We start from the raw sequence: 17,148 nt of genomic DNA on the forward strand, positions 1-17,148 counted from the left end.
AGCCATCATTTCTGTTAGCAGTTTAGGAGCATACTTTTTGGGACAATTTTAAAGAAATGTTCTTGTAAAGTTGCATTTTCATTGAGAAATTATAATTAACTTGGACCCTGAGGTAATGTCAGCTCATGTTAAATCTTAATATTGGCAGTGTTTGGAAATCTGCTCTAACATACAGCACTGTACATTAGAAGGTGTTCTGCTTTTTACAAATAAAAAGCACAGGTTTCTCTCTTGTTTTGTACAGATGTTTTCACACAAATCGGGTCTTTTCTGCAGATAACACACATGGATCTTGTCTCACACAGTAGAATTACTGAGTTTTGACAACTGCACTGCAGTTCCTGCATTCACCAGGACTCTTTAGACAACACATTTAAACAGTCATCTCTACATTACCAAATAGGCCTATTTCCTACATACACATTAAATCACACTGGGGAGAAAAAAATGTTGCACTGCACTAGATTTATATGATGCCAAATAATTGTGTAAAAAAAAAAGTGCTTTATGTGCAGGCCAGAGACACATGATAAGATACAATAATATGTTTGATTTAACCCTTTCGCACGTACGTTCTAAAATAGTCAGACTGGCAGCCTGGCGTGAGTTTTTTTCTGTGACCATTATTTTGTAATCAATCGCGTTCTAATTTCCATGGAGACGCATGAACCTTGTCACGTGAAATTTCGCAGTCACAATGGCGCACACGATGGATAACCGTCTGCAGGTGAGTAGTTTGAATGTTTTGCTTTATTTTTTATTCAAAACCTCTCAAATAATTTGTTAGCGTGTACCGACTATGGTTGATATTGTTTTGTTTATGTCCCCCCCCCCCCCCCCACTGCTTTGAATTTCGCTTGCACATGGTTCTTTGCATCTCCCTCACAACAGCCGCGTGACAACCGGTGAGTAACGTTAGGCTATATTTTAGTTTTTAATTGTATTCTGAAGCATCTAGAATTATTTACAAGCATGCAATACATATGAATAAAGAACGTAAAACGGACAGTGCTCAATAATGTGGTCATTACGGTTTGTTTGTCTGTCAACGCGCTGTTTTGCACATTGCAAATTGCAAATAAATATGTTCAGTAATCCGTGCATTCAGGAGGTAAAGTCGGGGTTCAGTTGAATTGATACTTTATAACATGAATATACCAAAGCACATATTTGCCGTTAAATCCTTTACATCGATTTTCTTGTTTGTTTTAGTTAATATTGTTACTGAGTTTTATATCTCTCAATAGCAAAGCAGAGAAAAGCTACATGGTTTGACATTGTTGAATTATATTTTCCTATATACAAAACATTTGAGCAAGCTGTGTGAAATACATATATACAATTATATATGGTCACACCTTACTTATTAGCTTGCTCAAATGTTTGTTGGAAATATAATTTAAAGGGATAGTTCACTTTAAAATGAAAATTCTGTCATCATATACTCACCCTCAATTTGTTTCAAACCTGTATGAATTTCTTTCTTCTGCTGAACACAAAAGAAGATATTTTGAAGAATGTCAGCAACCAGACCGATAACTGGAGCCATTGACTTCCATAGTAGGAAAAAATATATACTATGGAAGTCAATGGCTCCAGTTAAAGGTATAGCGGAGGATCTTTCCGAATTTTAGAGAAGACCCACCCTCTCCATTTTTTTTTAAAATGCACATGCGCAACACTCTATTTGCTCCCGAGAGGGAATGCCTATTAAACATGTGCACGAGAGAGCATGCTAGCTTACATTAACTTTTACTAGCAGTGATTTTAAATGGATTTCTCCAAATAGCATGACAAACTTTACCTGTCTAGTAGAATCTTTGCGACTGCGGCATCAGTGGGAAGCCCAACCTGTGCTTTTAGCGCACGCCAGCGTGTGAAATATTCACCCAAAACCACTCTGGTCTTGTTTCTATATCCTGCGGCCTTTCTCTTCTTATCATACACTTCGTATACATTTTTTCTCTTTCAACCCTCAGCCATTTTCAAAGGAATGGCTGAAACCGTAACTCATCACACATAATACACCTGAAAGTGTGCATGCGCAGAAAGCGAAAACTACATAGGGACGAGCACGTACGACGGCCTTACGTAAACATATCACCAGAATGATTGACACTTAGGTGGACCAATAGTATAGGCTACCCACCCGGAAAAAGAAAATCCTCCGCTGTACCTTTAACTGTCTGGTCACTGACATTCTTCAAAATATCTTCTTTTGTGTTCAGCAGAAGAAACAAATTCGTACAGGTTTGAAACAAACTGAGGGTGAGTATATGATGACAGAATTTTCATTTTAAGTGAACTATCCCTTTAACGATGTCATACCATGTAGCTTTTCTCTGTTTTGCTAGTGAGATATATGTATAGTATAAGTTTAGCATTATTCATAGAATTCAAACGTATGACATTTGTTAAAAAGAAATCACAAAATGTACACATTTCATGTATGTTTTATTAAATCTATTTTAATGTAAGTTAAATGTTTTTTTTAACACAATACGTTTATACTTACTAATATAATTACAAAACAGATTTACAATGAATATCAAAATAGTATCATCATAAACAAACAAACAAAAATTCTATAAATATACTCTGACTTTTGATAAATGTTTTTGTTTAAAACAAACTATTATACATAACTTTATACTTAATAATATAATTACAATAAAAAAATAATTAAAATAGTATCATCATAAATTAATTAATATACTCTGACTTTTTACAGGCTTAATAATGCTTCAGTGTGTGGTACTCCTCAAAACATGGGACAGCACACAAGGGAGTGTTGCATGGCACACACATGTGCTTGGTGAGGCGCCTCTGCTTGCCCTTGCGTGTGCTGGAGAGGCAGACCTTGCAGTGCCGCCTGGTCTTGCTGCCCTGGGAAGTGGTCTGAGGGACTTCAGATGGGAAATGCCTGGCTGTAAGGCACAGAGGAGTGTCTATGGCAGGACGCCCTCCTTTGGTTGGACAGCGCAATGTGCTGTACTCCTCCAGCAGCCCTCTCATCAGGTTCGTCCTGAATTGTAGGGAGGTGATTTCCTTTCCTACTCATAGTAGAGCACATCAATAGGGAGGGAGTGAGGAGAATAGAATAGTATGTGACAGTGTGGTCTGTTTATTATTGTGAATTTGTTAACACTTTAGATTACATTAATTAAAAATGTTATCACTTTTTATCTTGTTTATATTTATTATTAGATGATTTGTATTCATTTCTCACCAGTAATTTGCCGGTAGACGATGTGGCTGTTGAGTAAAACAGTGTCAAGTACATGCAAAAATATCTTCTTGTACCACTTGGTAGACTTTCTGGTGCATTCATGGAAACCAGTCATCATATCAGCTTTGTCAACTGCCCCCATCTTTTCGTTATACTCCAGCACACAGACTGGCTTCATCCTTGGTTGCCCAGTGATGTGATCAAGCTTCCCTGTGGCTGCCATACCAGTTGGGTGGACTGTGGTAAGGACATGTACATCCCTCTTGTCGTGCCATTTTACTGCCATCTGTGACCCATTCTCTTCGAATTCCACCTCACCTTTTTTCATCTTACAGGTGAACTTTGGCATCCCTTTCCTGTTTGCGCGCACAGTCCCACAAGCTCCAGTGCCAAGTGACAAGAGGTGCTGGAAAAGTGTGGGACTACTGTACCAATTGTCCACATAAAGAACATGACATTTTTTTAGGTAAGGTGCTAGAAGTGTCAGCACAACGGACCCAGAAATCCCAAGTCCTGGGTAATGTTGGATGTGAGTGGTAGATCCGGTGTAAATTATCATGTCCTCCACATAACCAGTGAGCACATCACACAAAAACAAAAAACTTGACCCCAAATCTGTGCCGTTTAGATGGAATGAACTGACGAAATGCCAGCCTGCCTTTCTACTTCATTAGAGACTCATCCACACACAGATCCCTGTATGGCACAAAAATGCGACGAAAGGAGGAGGTGAGAGCAGTAAATATGTGTCTGATTTTTTTCAGCGGGTCATTGGAAACTGCTGTCGCATTGTTTGCGAAGTGAAGACAGCGGAGGAGCAGAAGGAAGCGATCCTGTGAGAACAGAGACCCAAAAAATGGGGTCAAGAGCATGGGGTCTGTGCTCCAGTAATCACGAAGTGATGGTTTTTTTATCACCCCCCATTAAGAGAACTGCCACTAAAAATGTGTACATTTCAGGGATATTTGTTGGAACCCATTTAACCAGCTTTCCTTTAATTTCCCTTTCTTGCAAGTCAGAGGCATAGCGGTTTGTTTCCTCCACAATTTCTCCCATGACATCTTCTGTGAGGAACAATTTAAAACAATTGACCTCACTGGGTGATTCTGGTGGATTTTGCACACCACACAGCTGGTTGTCAAAATTGCCTGGCCCAGGAGGATTAAAAAGGTTAGTTGCCTTCCATAACAATGAGTTTACCTCTTCTACCTCATTTGGGACTGGTGTCGTCTCTTCATCTGCAATGTTGTCAAGAGCTTCAAGGTTTGGGGGAAGATCTTCATCGCTGTCACTCTCTGCCTCGCTGTCAAAAATCTCCTCATCAGATTTTAAAAAAATGTCCTCAATTTCCTCATTTGTCAGTTGTCGTCTTTTATATAAATTTTCTGTCATTTTCTCTGAAGTTGGTGAGCTTGATTAAAGTTGTGTCTTTAAATTAGAACAAAGGCGAGTGTGAGGTAACGGTGACGTCAGCTCTACATCATTTGTCAGCGGGAAAAAAAGACTCGCAATGCATGACAGTTCAAATCTTTTTTTATTTATTACACAAAATATTTACAAACTTGTAGTTATTAACATCGACAAATATATGTAAGGGAACTCCTAATGTGGTTTTAATACTTAGAGAAAAAAAGATCATGTTAGTTGATCGGTAAGATATACGGGCTATGGGCGCCGCCATTATTTGTTTACAACACTGATGGAGAGTTGGACTCAGAGCCTGCTGGATTTACAACATGCAAGATCATCCATGTCTCCCGAAATATATGACAGTAACCCCCGCTTCACTGCATCTCACGCGACGCTCCTGCTTGAGGCTCACGCGCTGCTCCTGGTGTGAATCCACTCATTGATTAACATGCACGCACGCCGAAAAAAAATGCGCCGTAAAATTTATCGAATAAATATTAATATTACATCATGTTTAAAAGGTTATTTTGTTGTTATAAATATTCGTGTGTAATAATAAACTATATATTTATTGTGTAATGTAATTTGTAATGTAAAGTGTAAATTGTGTAATGTAAAGTGAATGAAACCTAAAATAAACATTAAAATACTCTGAACAGTTGTGATAATGATGAGAGCTGTGCACGTCCGTCTCTGGCTCAGTGCCAGTCAAAGCGGGAAAGCAGTAAAAGCAAAAGTTTGAAATTTTGAATTTAGCAGTTGATCACGTGATTCACTGAACGTTCTAATCACACCGGTGTGATCGTACGCTCCAGGGACCAGCCAAGACTAATCACACCGGTGTGATCGTACGCTCCAGGGACCAGCCAAGACTGATCACACCGGTGTGATCGTACGCGTCAAAGGGTTAAAGGCCATCAAAACATAATGTAGGTTGCCCTGTTTACAATGAGCCCAAAGTGTGTCAGACCACATCTGGTGATACGAAATAGTTCCACCATAAGGACAAATGTGCCATTTTTGACAATGGCAACATGTGATACCTTTCATTTGAAGTTACAGGATTGTTCCCAGTTCTGTGGTTGAGATGTACTTTTTACATAATGATGAATAAAAAGAGATGATATGGAACTCAGTTGGGAGATGTCAATTATGAAAGAGTTGTCTATTATTGATTGCTTAAACACAGTACTTCTGTCAAACATTTACAGTAAATGTCAAGGTATATAACCATGTCCGTCCAAACTGCAATTCTGTTTTTTTGGCTATGAGTGGGTGCTCACATTCAGTCATTTGATCCAGTAGAACAACTTGTGATTATTAAATTTGGGTACGTATGTAGGCACGTAAGAACATGTAAAGATCAATGGCTTCCTCTGGAGAGGTTGGTGGATGAAGATTGTTTTCTGCCATGGCAAGGCATCAAATGTCAAACACTGTATTATCATAGGGATATAGTCCTCTCTCACGACATTCCTCCATACAAGCCTGTATCTTCTGTTGGGATGCCTCTTTAAGGTACTCCCTAGCACCAAAAAGTTGGGGTAGGGTGTACATCATCACTGGACATCCACCTGGAGACACAGCATTTCTGGAGGGGCGAATTCTGTGAGTGTTCCAGAGGTGAACAACATCCTGCAGTTCTCTCTAAATATAAAGAAAAAGAGTGGGAAAGTAAGAAAATTAGTCCACACCGTTGCAATACCACCTGCAGGCAAGATAAATGCTTATGGTCCAGTATGATACAGTAGAGTCGTTTCTCAAAAAGTTTCATGCATGTTAAATTCTATATTTGAAAACAATAAATCTCTGTATGTTAAGATTTGTGTTATATGATCAGGGTCAGATCCCTCTCTCACATACTGTGTCCCACTAATGCAGAGAAACAATTTTCTTTCACCAAAATGTACATAAAAGTACCAGAATGAAATGAATAAAAGTAGGCTACTCATAGTGCGGTAAATTTTCCTTGTCAGTGTTTTACTATTATGATGTTTTTGGGTTAATATTAGATAGCAGTTTGTGCAACATCCGTATAACAGGATTAATATTAGAGCTGCATTAATGTTTCTGTTGCATTTTATGGTGTAGATGTAGGCTGCTGCTAATTCTAACTACTTATACTGAGATCCATTTATTTCTTAAAAAGTCAACTATATGTAGGAAAAATTGAGATCTACAAATTAATTAAATCATCTAATTAAATAACTAATGGAATAGCCCATTTGCTTCTGTTATGGAACAGTTGTTAGACCTATGAAATGAGATAATTATGCTGCATGTCACAAAATTTTGGCGTATGGACAAAATCTATAGCTGAATAACATATCACAATTTACATGAGTAAAGCACATTTCTTACCTCTATTATTTCAAGACATGTGAACTGTATTAGACTTTTGTCTAGGACGTCACCGGAGAAGTCGTCAGAATCTTTTAGATCTTGAAATAGGTTGATCCGTTGCTTATGATTGCTTGAGCCATACAAATAGCAATTTCTCAAAAAGTCGTCCGTATGATCATGTCTCATGAACATCTGCATCTGTTTAATGTAACAGTTCTCTGTCCCTAAGTCTGAGCGAATTCGGGTGGCTGTCCCATTCCTTGATAACACCGCATCAATAAAGTATCCAGCGATGACCTTGGGATCACTACTTGTAGAGTATGCATGTAGCCATATCACCATTCGTGAAAACCCGTCGATTGCACCATTGATGCAGATCCCATGTGGTTTGAGTTTATCATATGAATCAACATGCCATAAAAAGTTCGGGCCTGGATTATGATACAAACGTCGCCGAAGACGATTCCGGCGCCTCAGTTGCACTCCATGGGGATCCAGTATTTTCAACAATTGCCTGATTGTCTCTTGTCACCACGTAGCCAGCCTGAATGCATTTCAGATGCATCATATCCGTGAAGCATACCATATCGTTCAACTGATCCTGGAGGAACACAGCAATGTCAAGCAGATCAGAATGTTCTTTTCGTCTGAACAGGTGCAAAGTCTTGAGGTGTCTGCGCAAAGTTCACGCACTAATAACAATACCATTTATATTACTTAAAGACAGCAGTATCTCCCAGATACTCAAACCCAAAGTAAAATAAAACCGGATTAAACTTGAAAGGCGGGACATGTTTACTTACATGCAATCCAGCTAAAATAGAGCTCCTGGCACTCGTTAATTCAGAAAAACAGAGCAAAAACTTTTTTTCCATGAAAAATTATCTCGTAATTCTGAGATAATTAAGTCGTTAATTCAGAAAAACAGAGTGGATTTTTTTTCCTCAAGTGAATGCAATACGCTTCCGTACGTTTTCATAGACTGATGAGGCGTTTTAACGGTCATCAACATCGTAAATCCTGCAAAGTTTTTATATTTTCATTTTCTTTTTAAATGTATGTACATTTATAACACTATACTTTGTATTATATAACCTTTGCATTAAATTACAAAAACTAGTTACCGCTGCTGTGAGCGTTTTTCAAATTCAGCATCTATGGGAGTGACGGTAAAATTGACGTTTTTCTCTCTTCTGGCTGCCGTTATCACTATTCTTTTTGAAAGCCATGAAAACACTATTGTGGAGTTTTTCTTTTGATGTTGAAGCAATTGGGAATGCAAAAATATATTTAATGTAGCCTCTTATTCGCCGCTATAGAAATTAACCCAACTATGACGACTTCCGCTTGTGAAAAGTGTCTATATTGAAATTGTTTTGTTTTTTCAAACACAAACAATATTTAGAAAACAACTTTTTCAAGGAAAACTGTTGATGGCTCCTTAAAATCCCTTTCAGTCATCTCTTGTACAAACCTATGTTTCACCCAATCCTGGTCACTTTAAGCTGAATATATTCTAATGTTACAGGAAGCTTGGTACACACCTGGACGAAAACTCAGGCCTAACGTAGTTTCACTGTATTCCGGACACTTTGCACAGTAAAAACCCCGTAAGATATCAATCCGCGGAAAGATAAACGGTTTGTCTGTCTCTGGGGACATGCCTTCAACACGTTCCAAAGTTTGATTGACACATTTTGGACAAATCATTTTGGAGAAATCTTGAAAAAACTGCAGGGTGACGCAGTGTTCGGATTACCATGAGGACTCACGGTGTTCCGGACGGCCGAAACTTTTTACTCACGGTGTTTCGGACAGGTAAGGAGGAGTCATTTCTAATATAAAGCACATACATTTTAACAACTATAAGCTGGTGAAATAATGATATTAATCTCCATATGTTGTATATTTATTATTTATAAGCGTCTATACACTTTTTTAATCGACGATTGCTCATGTGAAGCACATGGCAGTACAAAATGGTGGTGCGCAACTGAAAGCTGATGTCGATAACATTCTTTTAACTTTAAAGTTATATTTCAGAATTTTAAATCAGCTTAGTATATTGTTATAGCTAGAAATACTGCTCATGTGGACGATTAATTAACATAAATAAACACAATTCTGCCTATTTGGTGAATTATTGAACACATTTAATTGAACAAAAACAGAATGAACACAAATAACACTAATTAATCCATTAACACATAACTTAATTTTCACAATATCAAATTTATAATGATTGATATGTACAGAATTTATAGTGTTGTGTGTATGTATGTATGAATGTATGAATAATAATAATAATGTGTGTATAAACTTTACATTTGATCTGAAACTAACTATTTACATCTATCTATTCTCCTATTTAAAAAGTGACCCCACACTTGTGACTCAGGCACTCTCCGTCAGGGACAGTGTCTGCGTTCAAACACGCCATGTGGAACCACAGCTGGCAGAGGTCACACTGGATCCACTCATCCACCTCTGCATTGGACCCTGGTGGCAAGGTGCATTTGCAGATAGAGCAGTAGCTGCCATCGTCCATTGCAGGCGCTACTCTTTTTGTTGCCTTAGCCCTTTTTGATTCCCTTTTCTTCTCTTGTTCCTCCTTCCTTTTCTTCTTTTTCTTTTTCTTTTGCCTCCAGGTTATCAAGGTGTGCCACACAATCGTCCCTTGTGATGACCCGTGCTTGCAGTGGTCCCCGACGCCGTACCCTTTCCTTCTGACCAAAGGTGGGTGTGACCAGGATGTCTGCTAAATAGTGTGGAATGAGGCCAGTTTCCACCAAGGGGTTTTTTGAACTTCTGTTGCAGGTAGGGCAGACAGGTGAAGTGGAGCAGGTGGGTACAGCAGAGGAGGAAGAAGCCACTGCTGTGGTGGAGGTGGGCACAGCAGAGGAGGAAGCAGCAGCCGCTGCAGTTGCAGAGGTGGGCACAGCAGCTGCAGTGGGCACGAGCTTTACAATCTAGATGGGGAGTGCTCAAGTTAAAAACTGGTATTCTTCACATTATGATTTAAATTGCATAACACAATTAATAGGAATATTTTTAGGGAATACAATGAAGAACCTAACCTGTGTCATGTCCACTGCTTCTCTTGACAGGGGATAGATGCCTGCCTTCCTGAATCCTGCCATGATGTTGGATGCAGTGACTGACTTCTCATAAGCATGTTTTAGCACAGAGGAGAAGTGCTTCTTGCCCACCACCATGTCTCCTCTCACCAGGCCCATGCGACTGGCCAGGGTGCTAAACACTCCCTTCATGGGGTTGAAAATGCTTATGTCCAGTGGCTGCAGCATGTGAGTTGTGTGGGGGGGTAGGAGAAGAACTTCTATCTGGTTTTCCCTGCAGACGTCTATCATTTGACGGCCACAGTGCGTTGCGTGCTGGTCCATTATGAGGACTAGAGGGCGTGCAGGAGGGGCGTATTTTATAAAATGGTCCAACCATTTCAAAAATAGCTCAGTTGTCATGTAGCCTTTGTCTGCATATCCGTAAAGGCTATTTTCTGGTCCACCCAAGGCATACGCCACACTGGGAAGGCAGCGGGGATAAATAATAAAGGGAGGTACACTTTCACCAGTTGCACTTACGGCTACATGCACAGTGATGTACTCCCTGGAGGTCGTCTGCTGCCGGTAGATGTGGCGCTTTCCCTTTTGGCAGATCACCTTCTCCTTCGACTTTGGCTTATCTCCAAACCCCGTCTCGTCACAGTTCCACAGCTGATGAGGTTTGTCATGCAGACTGTGGAGGTTAATCATTTTTTGAAGAAGTGTGAAAAAATGATCTATTGCCTCAGGTGTTGCAGCAAGGACCCTGGCCCTATCAAGGGAGTCCGGTGTCCGGGTGGTCAGCTCTGGGTGGCGAGCTTTAAAGCGGACCCACCAATTGTCGCTCAACCCCGTCTCCAGGTTGACAAGAGTCTTCCGGCTGCTTTCTTTAATTATTTCAAGTGCAAGACACTTGACAATGGTTCTCATTAAGGGAAAACCATGATCTGCCATCCAAACAATATAATTGACCACGCATTCTTCTTCCTCCAGGGTAAGGACCCTATTTGGATGAGGCCCACATTCAGATTTCCCCAGCTTGTGGTCTGACAGGGTAGACTTTGGTATGCCAAATTTCTGCGAGACACTCCTGACACTTTCACCTGACTTAACTGCATTTAATGCTGCGTCTAGCATTTCCCTGCTGTAACATATCTTTTTTCCTGACATTCTTACCTAACATAACGTACCAAAAGAAGATGTGCATTTGTTAGCTTATCTGTAACTTAATGTTAAAATTGTAATGTTAATACTGTTGTGAGTTCTCTTATACTTATGGCTTTAAGTGTTTTTAAGTGTTTCTTTTTAACAGGTGGGGAGAGAGGCCAGGACACACCACTACGCTATTACACTAAGTTAACTGACTAGAGGCCCATGGAGAAGGAAATAAATAGTTGAAATAAAGTTATTTTTGTTTGTGCACACAAAAAGTATTCTCGTCGCTTGATAAACTTAAGAGTCAGCCACTGTAGTCACTTGGACTATTTTAACGATGTCATTAACTTTTCGGGGCCTGCAAGTTCAATCCCTCAAGAAGCCTATGGAGGAGTGATCCAGCTCTCAGATTTCATCAAAAATATCTTAATTCGTGTTCTGAAGATGAACGAAGGTCTTACGGGGTTGAAACAACATGAGGGAGAGTCAATACTGACAGAATTTTCATTTTTGGGTGAATTATCCCTTTAAGCTGCTAAAGGGATGAGACGTGAGTTATCCTGGTCATTGAACTTTGAACACCTTTATTGAAGGAAAAACCTGAACCCATGTGTAGCGAGAAGGGAAATTGCTTTAAGTCTAATGTAATGACTACGCCACCTGGGAATTCTTAACCCAGGAGTACAAGCCTAATAAATAGGATGCAGATTTATTCCCTTAATCGGACAAGAGACGTGGATGAATAAATAATTGCTTTATTAAATGTCACAATAATAATAAATAAGTCAAGGACAATACAAGGAGAATGTTCAAAAGAACTACAGCGCTGACTAACACTAACAAATAAATACAAAAGAAATACACTTAATCAAAAGAGTAACACTCAAAAACGATCAGACAACAAAACTGAGGGTGGCCAGCAGGGGGAGACTCAAAGAGCACCACAACACTCAGTAAGTAGCACACGAAATGCAAAAGAAAACCACAGAAAAATAACAAGATTATTATCACCTCCACACACAGTGCCAGAAGTTACACCGCACAAAAATAAAATCAAGTCAAGCCCCGCCCCTTTGCTTTTAGACAGTCAATTCCTAATGAACAAAAAAACAGAATATGCAGAAAATGATTAAATACACAGTTCACGATAGAAACAGATACAAAATAAATTAACTAAACAATAAACATTAGAAAGAAACAATACAATTACCAAACTAACACCACACTCTCCTTGTAACCACACACACACACACACACACACACACACAAAACTGCAGGGCGCCGATATTCCTCCAGTCAACCTGCATGCAACGGCAGTAACGTTGTTTCTTTTTATTCGGCCGCTGCCAGAGTGAAATAATAAAAATGACGCAAATCCTTCCACTTGGTTTGATCTCTAATTAAGACAGCAGCAAAACAGCAGCGCTCCGTGATGAACGAGCGAATGACAGGTTATCCCAGCAACGGAATCCTCCCCGCTACTCGGCAACATATATAGTGCACTTCTGAAATGACAACTATAATTAAAAAAAAGAAATCTCATAGAGCATGACACGTTTACAAATAACCTGCATACTTGGGGTACAAGGAATCCCGTCACGGCGGTCCGAGGTGCGAAATCAATGTGCATCCTGTAAATAGAACAGGAGGGATTTTAATTCACCCACTGCCCTATAGTATAAAAGGACAAATACAAACTATAAACAACCACGTTCCTACCTGTGGAAAGTCTTCACAAGGCCGCCAGCCGTGGGAAACAGCCAGTGGTGGAAAGAGTACTGAAAAAACATACTCAATTAAAAGTACCATTACATTCCAAAAAATGTAGTGTGAGTAGAGTAAAAAGTACTTGTCCAAAAAACTACTTGAGTAAGAGTAAAAAAGTAGCTTATTTAAAAGTACTCATGAGTAGTGAGTAGTGATACTGAGCTGCGGATTCTACCCCTTATAATAAACACTGTGCACTACAATTTATAAATTAAAAAAATTGCACATACTGTAATTCACATTATATTTTCTTCTTTGTCAGAAGGTTTGAAGAATATATATCATCCATCTTTTTAAAATGCATCAAATCACTACACTCATCACCATTTAAATCATATTATTTGAGGGGGAAAAAGCATTTAAAATTAGGCGAAAAGAAACTGGGCCTGAGCATGCTATTGTTGCAGATAAAATATCAATATTCATAACTGTGCAAAGAATTCCAAAACCTTTAGAAACTCATATGATAGTTCAGCATCACACACCATGAGATGGGTTAAATAGAGAGATTAAAAAATACCCAATTTCTCTCCAAAACGGTACCAATGTTAGTGTTTTGATAAATGAGAATCACTAATATTATCAGATTACCTCACCTAATGCACTGAAAAAGGCTAAGATAGTGAGCTAACACTAATTACACACTTTAATTCCATGCTATTAAATATGTTAGAATTTAAACGTAAATGCACATTTTTCTAGAAGGGTGGCATCATCCCTTACATTTTACACGGCTACATTTACTCACATTGTAATGCTGCTGATAATGTAATTTGTAAGGAAAATTGTGCATTAAATAGGGAAGTTATATCCAGGAAACTTTTACAAAAGAAACAAACAAACACACACACACACACACACACACACACACACACACACACACACACACACACACACACACACACACACACACACACACACACATGTCTCTTTGTAGTCTCGGCGAAGCTGTTTTATCAGCAGCATCCACACACAAAAAAACAAAAGTTCAACATGAAAAATGTTTTTGCGCAAGTGCACTTGCCAAATGAAGACGGATTGTATAATGGATCAATCAAAAAAATTTGTTTATTAACAAGCTGTAACGTTAGTCACAGACTGACAGAATAAATGCAGTTAAAGTTAACGCTATGGTTCATAGAGAGCACTGATTCGGAATCTGGCGGCATGGCGGGCGCGAGACGCGGCAGTGCACAGATCGTGACGCGCGTCTCTCTATACCCTGTCAACACACCCATGTGGGGCCCATAAGGGATGGATATGGGCTGGTGAGTGGGCCCCATGTGGGCTGCCCAGATGGGGCCCAGTTAATTTTGTCCGGGGGTTCCATGGTGGCCCCATGTGGGCAAGCCCAGATGGGCTGAAGGTGGGCTTTACATGGGCCCTAGCTAAAACCCACATGGGCAACCCAGGTTTCTCCCATCTGGGGCCCACACTAGCTGGGCCCCATGTGGGCTGATTATGGGTCCCTGCTATTCTACCCATATGGGTAATAACCATTATTATTATGGGCTAAAAAATTCATTTTTGGGGCTTATTTTACAGTCAGCCCATACAGTTCTTTAACAATTGTAAGATGTTAATATTTTTGTTACACAGCCAATATTCACGGGTCTGGTGGACCCACCACACTATTAGGCTTTTAAATCAATACAGCCATAACAATTTATATAAAAATACGTAACAGATGTTTACTTTAGCTCAATATTACCAATGGTATTTACATAATTTATGGCTCTTATTCGCCATTTACCCCTGTGAGATCACAATTATGATCATATGATAGTTTTTTTTTGTGAGAAAACAAGGAAATTCAATTATAAAAAATGTTTTTAAAAAAATAGCAACAAAATTTGATCATTATTGGTGCTCATTTCTTAGAACTTAATCAGAACAGGTGAAAGTGCTTGAAATGTAACAATTTTGTAACTTTGTGTGGGAATAGCAGTTGCAGAAGAAAAAAAACATTCGCGCACACAGACAATACACATACACACACACACACACAGCAGGCCCAGTTGGAGGAGGACACAGTTAAGTTTCATAGCACCTACAATTATTACTCTCGGGTTCAGTAGAGCCGAACACCTCATATGTAATAGTTACTGTATGTGTAGGAGGGTGTAGCATGTGCAGTCATTGAAAATAAGTTATTTTTTATGTTCTTCACAGAAAATGAGCCATGGCCAATGAGTTTGAGTTAGAAGAAATAATAAATAGCTTATTTTTTTCTTTTAGCAAACATTGAAAACAGGTCCCACAGACCAGAACACAACAAGCTACAATAACAAAGAGACCAGTAATCCAATTAATTACGTTTTTATTTAAGTAAAATTTATGACAACATGCTTTTGCAATGTTCCCTCAGTTTCACAGACAGAATTAGTTTCTTTCCACCTCAAATGAGCCTGAAGCCTGAAGTCCTTGTTGAGGGGTTGCCTGTCGGGCCTGTCTATTACCCCCCCGGTCCCTAGCACCAATGAGCCACTTGGAGACCGCCTTCTCGGCATCTTTACGGGTGATTTGGCTGGTCATGGTGTTTTTCTTTAAGCCTCCTTCAAGAAACAAATATAACGTTCACTTACATCATATGTGCCAACACAACTCTCAGCCAGGACTGTTAAGACAACTATGTTAAGAAAAGCACTATATAAATTGAGATTATTATTAGAAATACACACATTCTCTTAAACACACAAGCTAAGCAACTGAGAGACATGTGCGAACACACTGCTTAGCCAGGACAACAGACGCTCCATTAACAATATTTAAAATTGATATGTTTATAATGTTTGGGAATTGTGACACCTTTCTATTATCGGTACAACTTAAAACATTATCCACATGCACACCTACCATATATTACTTCATACAGTTTTAAGGCCTTGAACTCTCTCTTCCCATTTCGGACCATAAAGTTATACTGCCTGGATAGGCCATGGTCTAGGAGGAAGGTCATCATCCTTTTTGTGGCCTCGTCAACAGTTCCCCCCCCTATGTCAGTCACAGCTGCAACCTGAGGGGGAACAAAGGCAATACAAAGCAAATTTATCTACAGTATATTGCTCACTGGGGCAAACCAATCAACATGAAAAAACTGCCAGAGGCATAGGTGTGAGCTAGGGGTGGAACGGTACATGTATTCGTATTGAACCGAAATGGTACGGGCGTCACGGTTCGGTGCATGAATATACACGGAGAATACACGGTATAAAAATAAATAAAACTTGCGTGCAAATTAATGTAATGTGGAACTACTGCGGAACATTGTGCTTTTGTCAAACTGTAACCTACAACTGTCACCCATCCAAAATCTCTCTCTCTCTCTCTCTCTCTCTCTCACACACACACACACACACACACACACACACACACACACACACACACACACACACACACACACACACACACACACACACACACACACACACACACACACACACACACACTCTCTGTTTAAAAGCAAAAAATATTTATCCAACCCCATTTAAAAACAGTCGGTGCCGTCTTTTGGACATTCATCATATTGCATTGGTTTTCATTTCTTGAACAAAGCACTAATCTGTTTATTTTTAAAGGTTGTATCAGTGATTTCAGGCCCAAAAATAAATGTCTAATCTTTCCTAACGATCCGCTAGCTGCTCGCCCCATAAGCATGCCGTCCAAAAACCGCGTCTCTGTAGGCAGCCTAGGCTCTGAGATCAGCACACAAAAACAAATGGGTACAACCACCACTCAAAACCAAAATAAACAGTGTTCCAACCAATCACTGACAGGGGCGGGTGTTGCTCCGATTTCGCGTCCAGCCGTGCACGAGCGTAAAACCTCACAACACCCGCCCCTGTCAGTGATTGGTTGGAACACTTTATTTTGGTTTTGAGTGGTGGTTGTACACATTTGTTTTTGTGTGCAGATCTCAGAGCCTAGGCTGCCTACAGAGACGCGGTTTTTGGACGGCATGCTTATGGGGCGGGCAGCTAGCGGATCGTTAGGAAAGATTAGACATTTATTTTTGGGCCTGAAATCACTGATACAACCTTTAAGTTACACTTTCTACATTGATTAAAAAAGAAAAATCAAATGTTTTTAATGTTAGTATTATTTTATACAGAAATAAAGTATTTATAATTCAGATGAGAATAAAGTTAGTGTTAATTAAAATGAAGGAAAACAAATATATTGATC

General features: G+C 39.5%; 2 protein-coding genes across 2 annotated transcripts in view; one reads left to right on the top strand and one right to left on the bottom strand.

Moving 5' to 3' along the window:
• The window catches only part of LOC143741618 (uncharacterized), a 548,742-nt gene that overhangs the window by 314,327 nt on the left and 217,267 nt on the right, over positions 1-17,148 (bottom strand). The window lies entirely within an intron of this gene.
• Positions 657-3,695, top strand: LOC143741477 (uncharacterized). Its single transcript, XM_077233798.1, has 4 exons — positions 657-731; positions 2,732-3,018; positions 3,390-3,471; positions 3,565-3,695. The coding sequence occupies exons 1-4, from the start codon at positions 698-700 to the stop codon at positions 3,624-3,626; spliced, it is 465 nt and encodes a 154-aa protein (XP_077089913.1). The 5' UTR covers positions 657-697; the 3' UTR covers positions 3,627-3,695.

The sequence above is a fragment of the Siphateles boraxobius genome, unplaced genomic scaffold (genome assembly GCF_051911475.1).
Source record: "Siphateles boraxobius isolate OS27281-9 unplaced genomic scaffold, OSU_SipBor_1 19, whole genome shotgun sequence".
In the NCBI taxonomy this organism is placed as follows: Eukaryota; Metazoa; Chordata; class Actinopteri; order Cypriniformes; family Leuciscidae; genus Siphateles; species Siphateles boraxobius.

What these genes read in the sequence shown, in the direction of transcription:
- LOC143741477 (XM_077233798.1), top strand. Translation starts at nt 698, where the DNA reads ATGGCGCACACGATGGATAACCGTCTGCAGGTGA. An exon ending in GGATAACCGTCTGCAGGTGA is followed by an intron (nt 732 to 2,731) that starts GTAGTTTGAATG and finishes GACTTTTTACAG; the next exon opens with GCTTAATAATGCTTCAGTGT. An exon ending in TCCAGCAGCCCTCTCATCAG is followed by an intron (nt 3,019 to 3,389) that starts GTTCGTCCTGAA and finishes GTTATACTCCAG; the next exon opens with CACACAGACTGGCTTCATCC.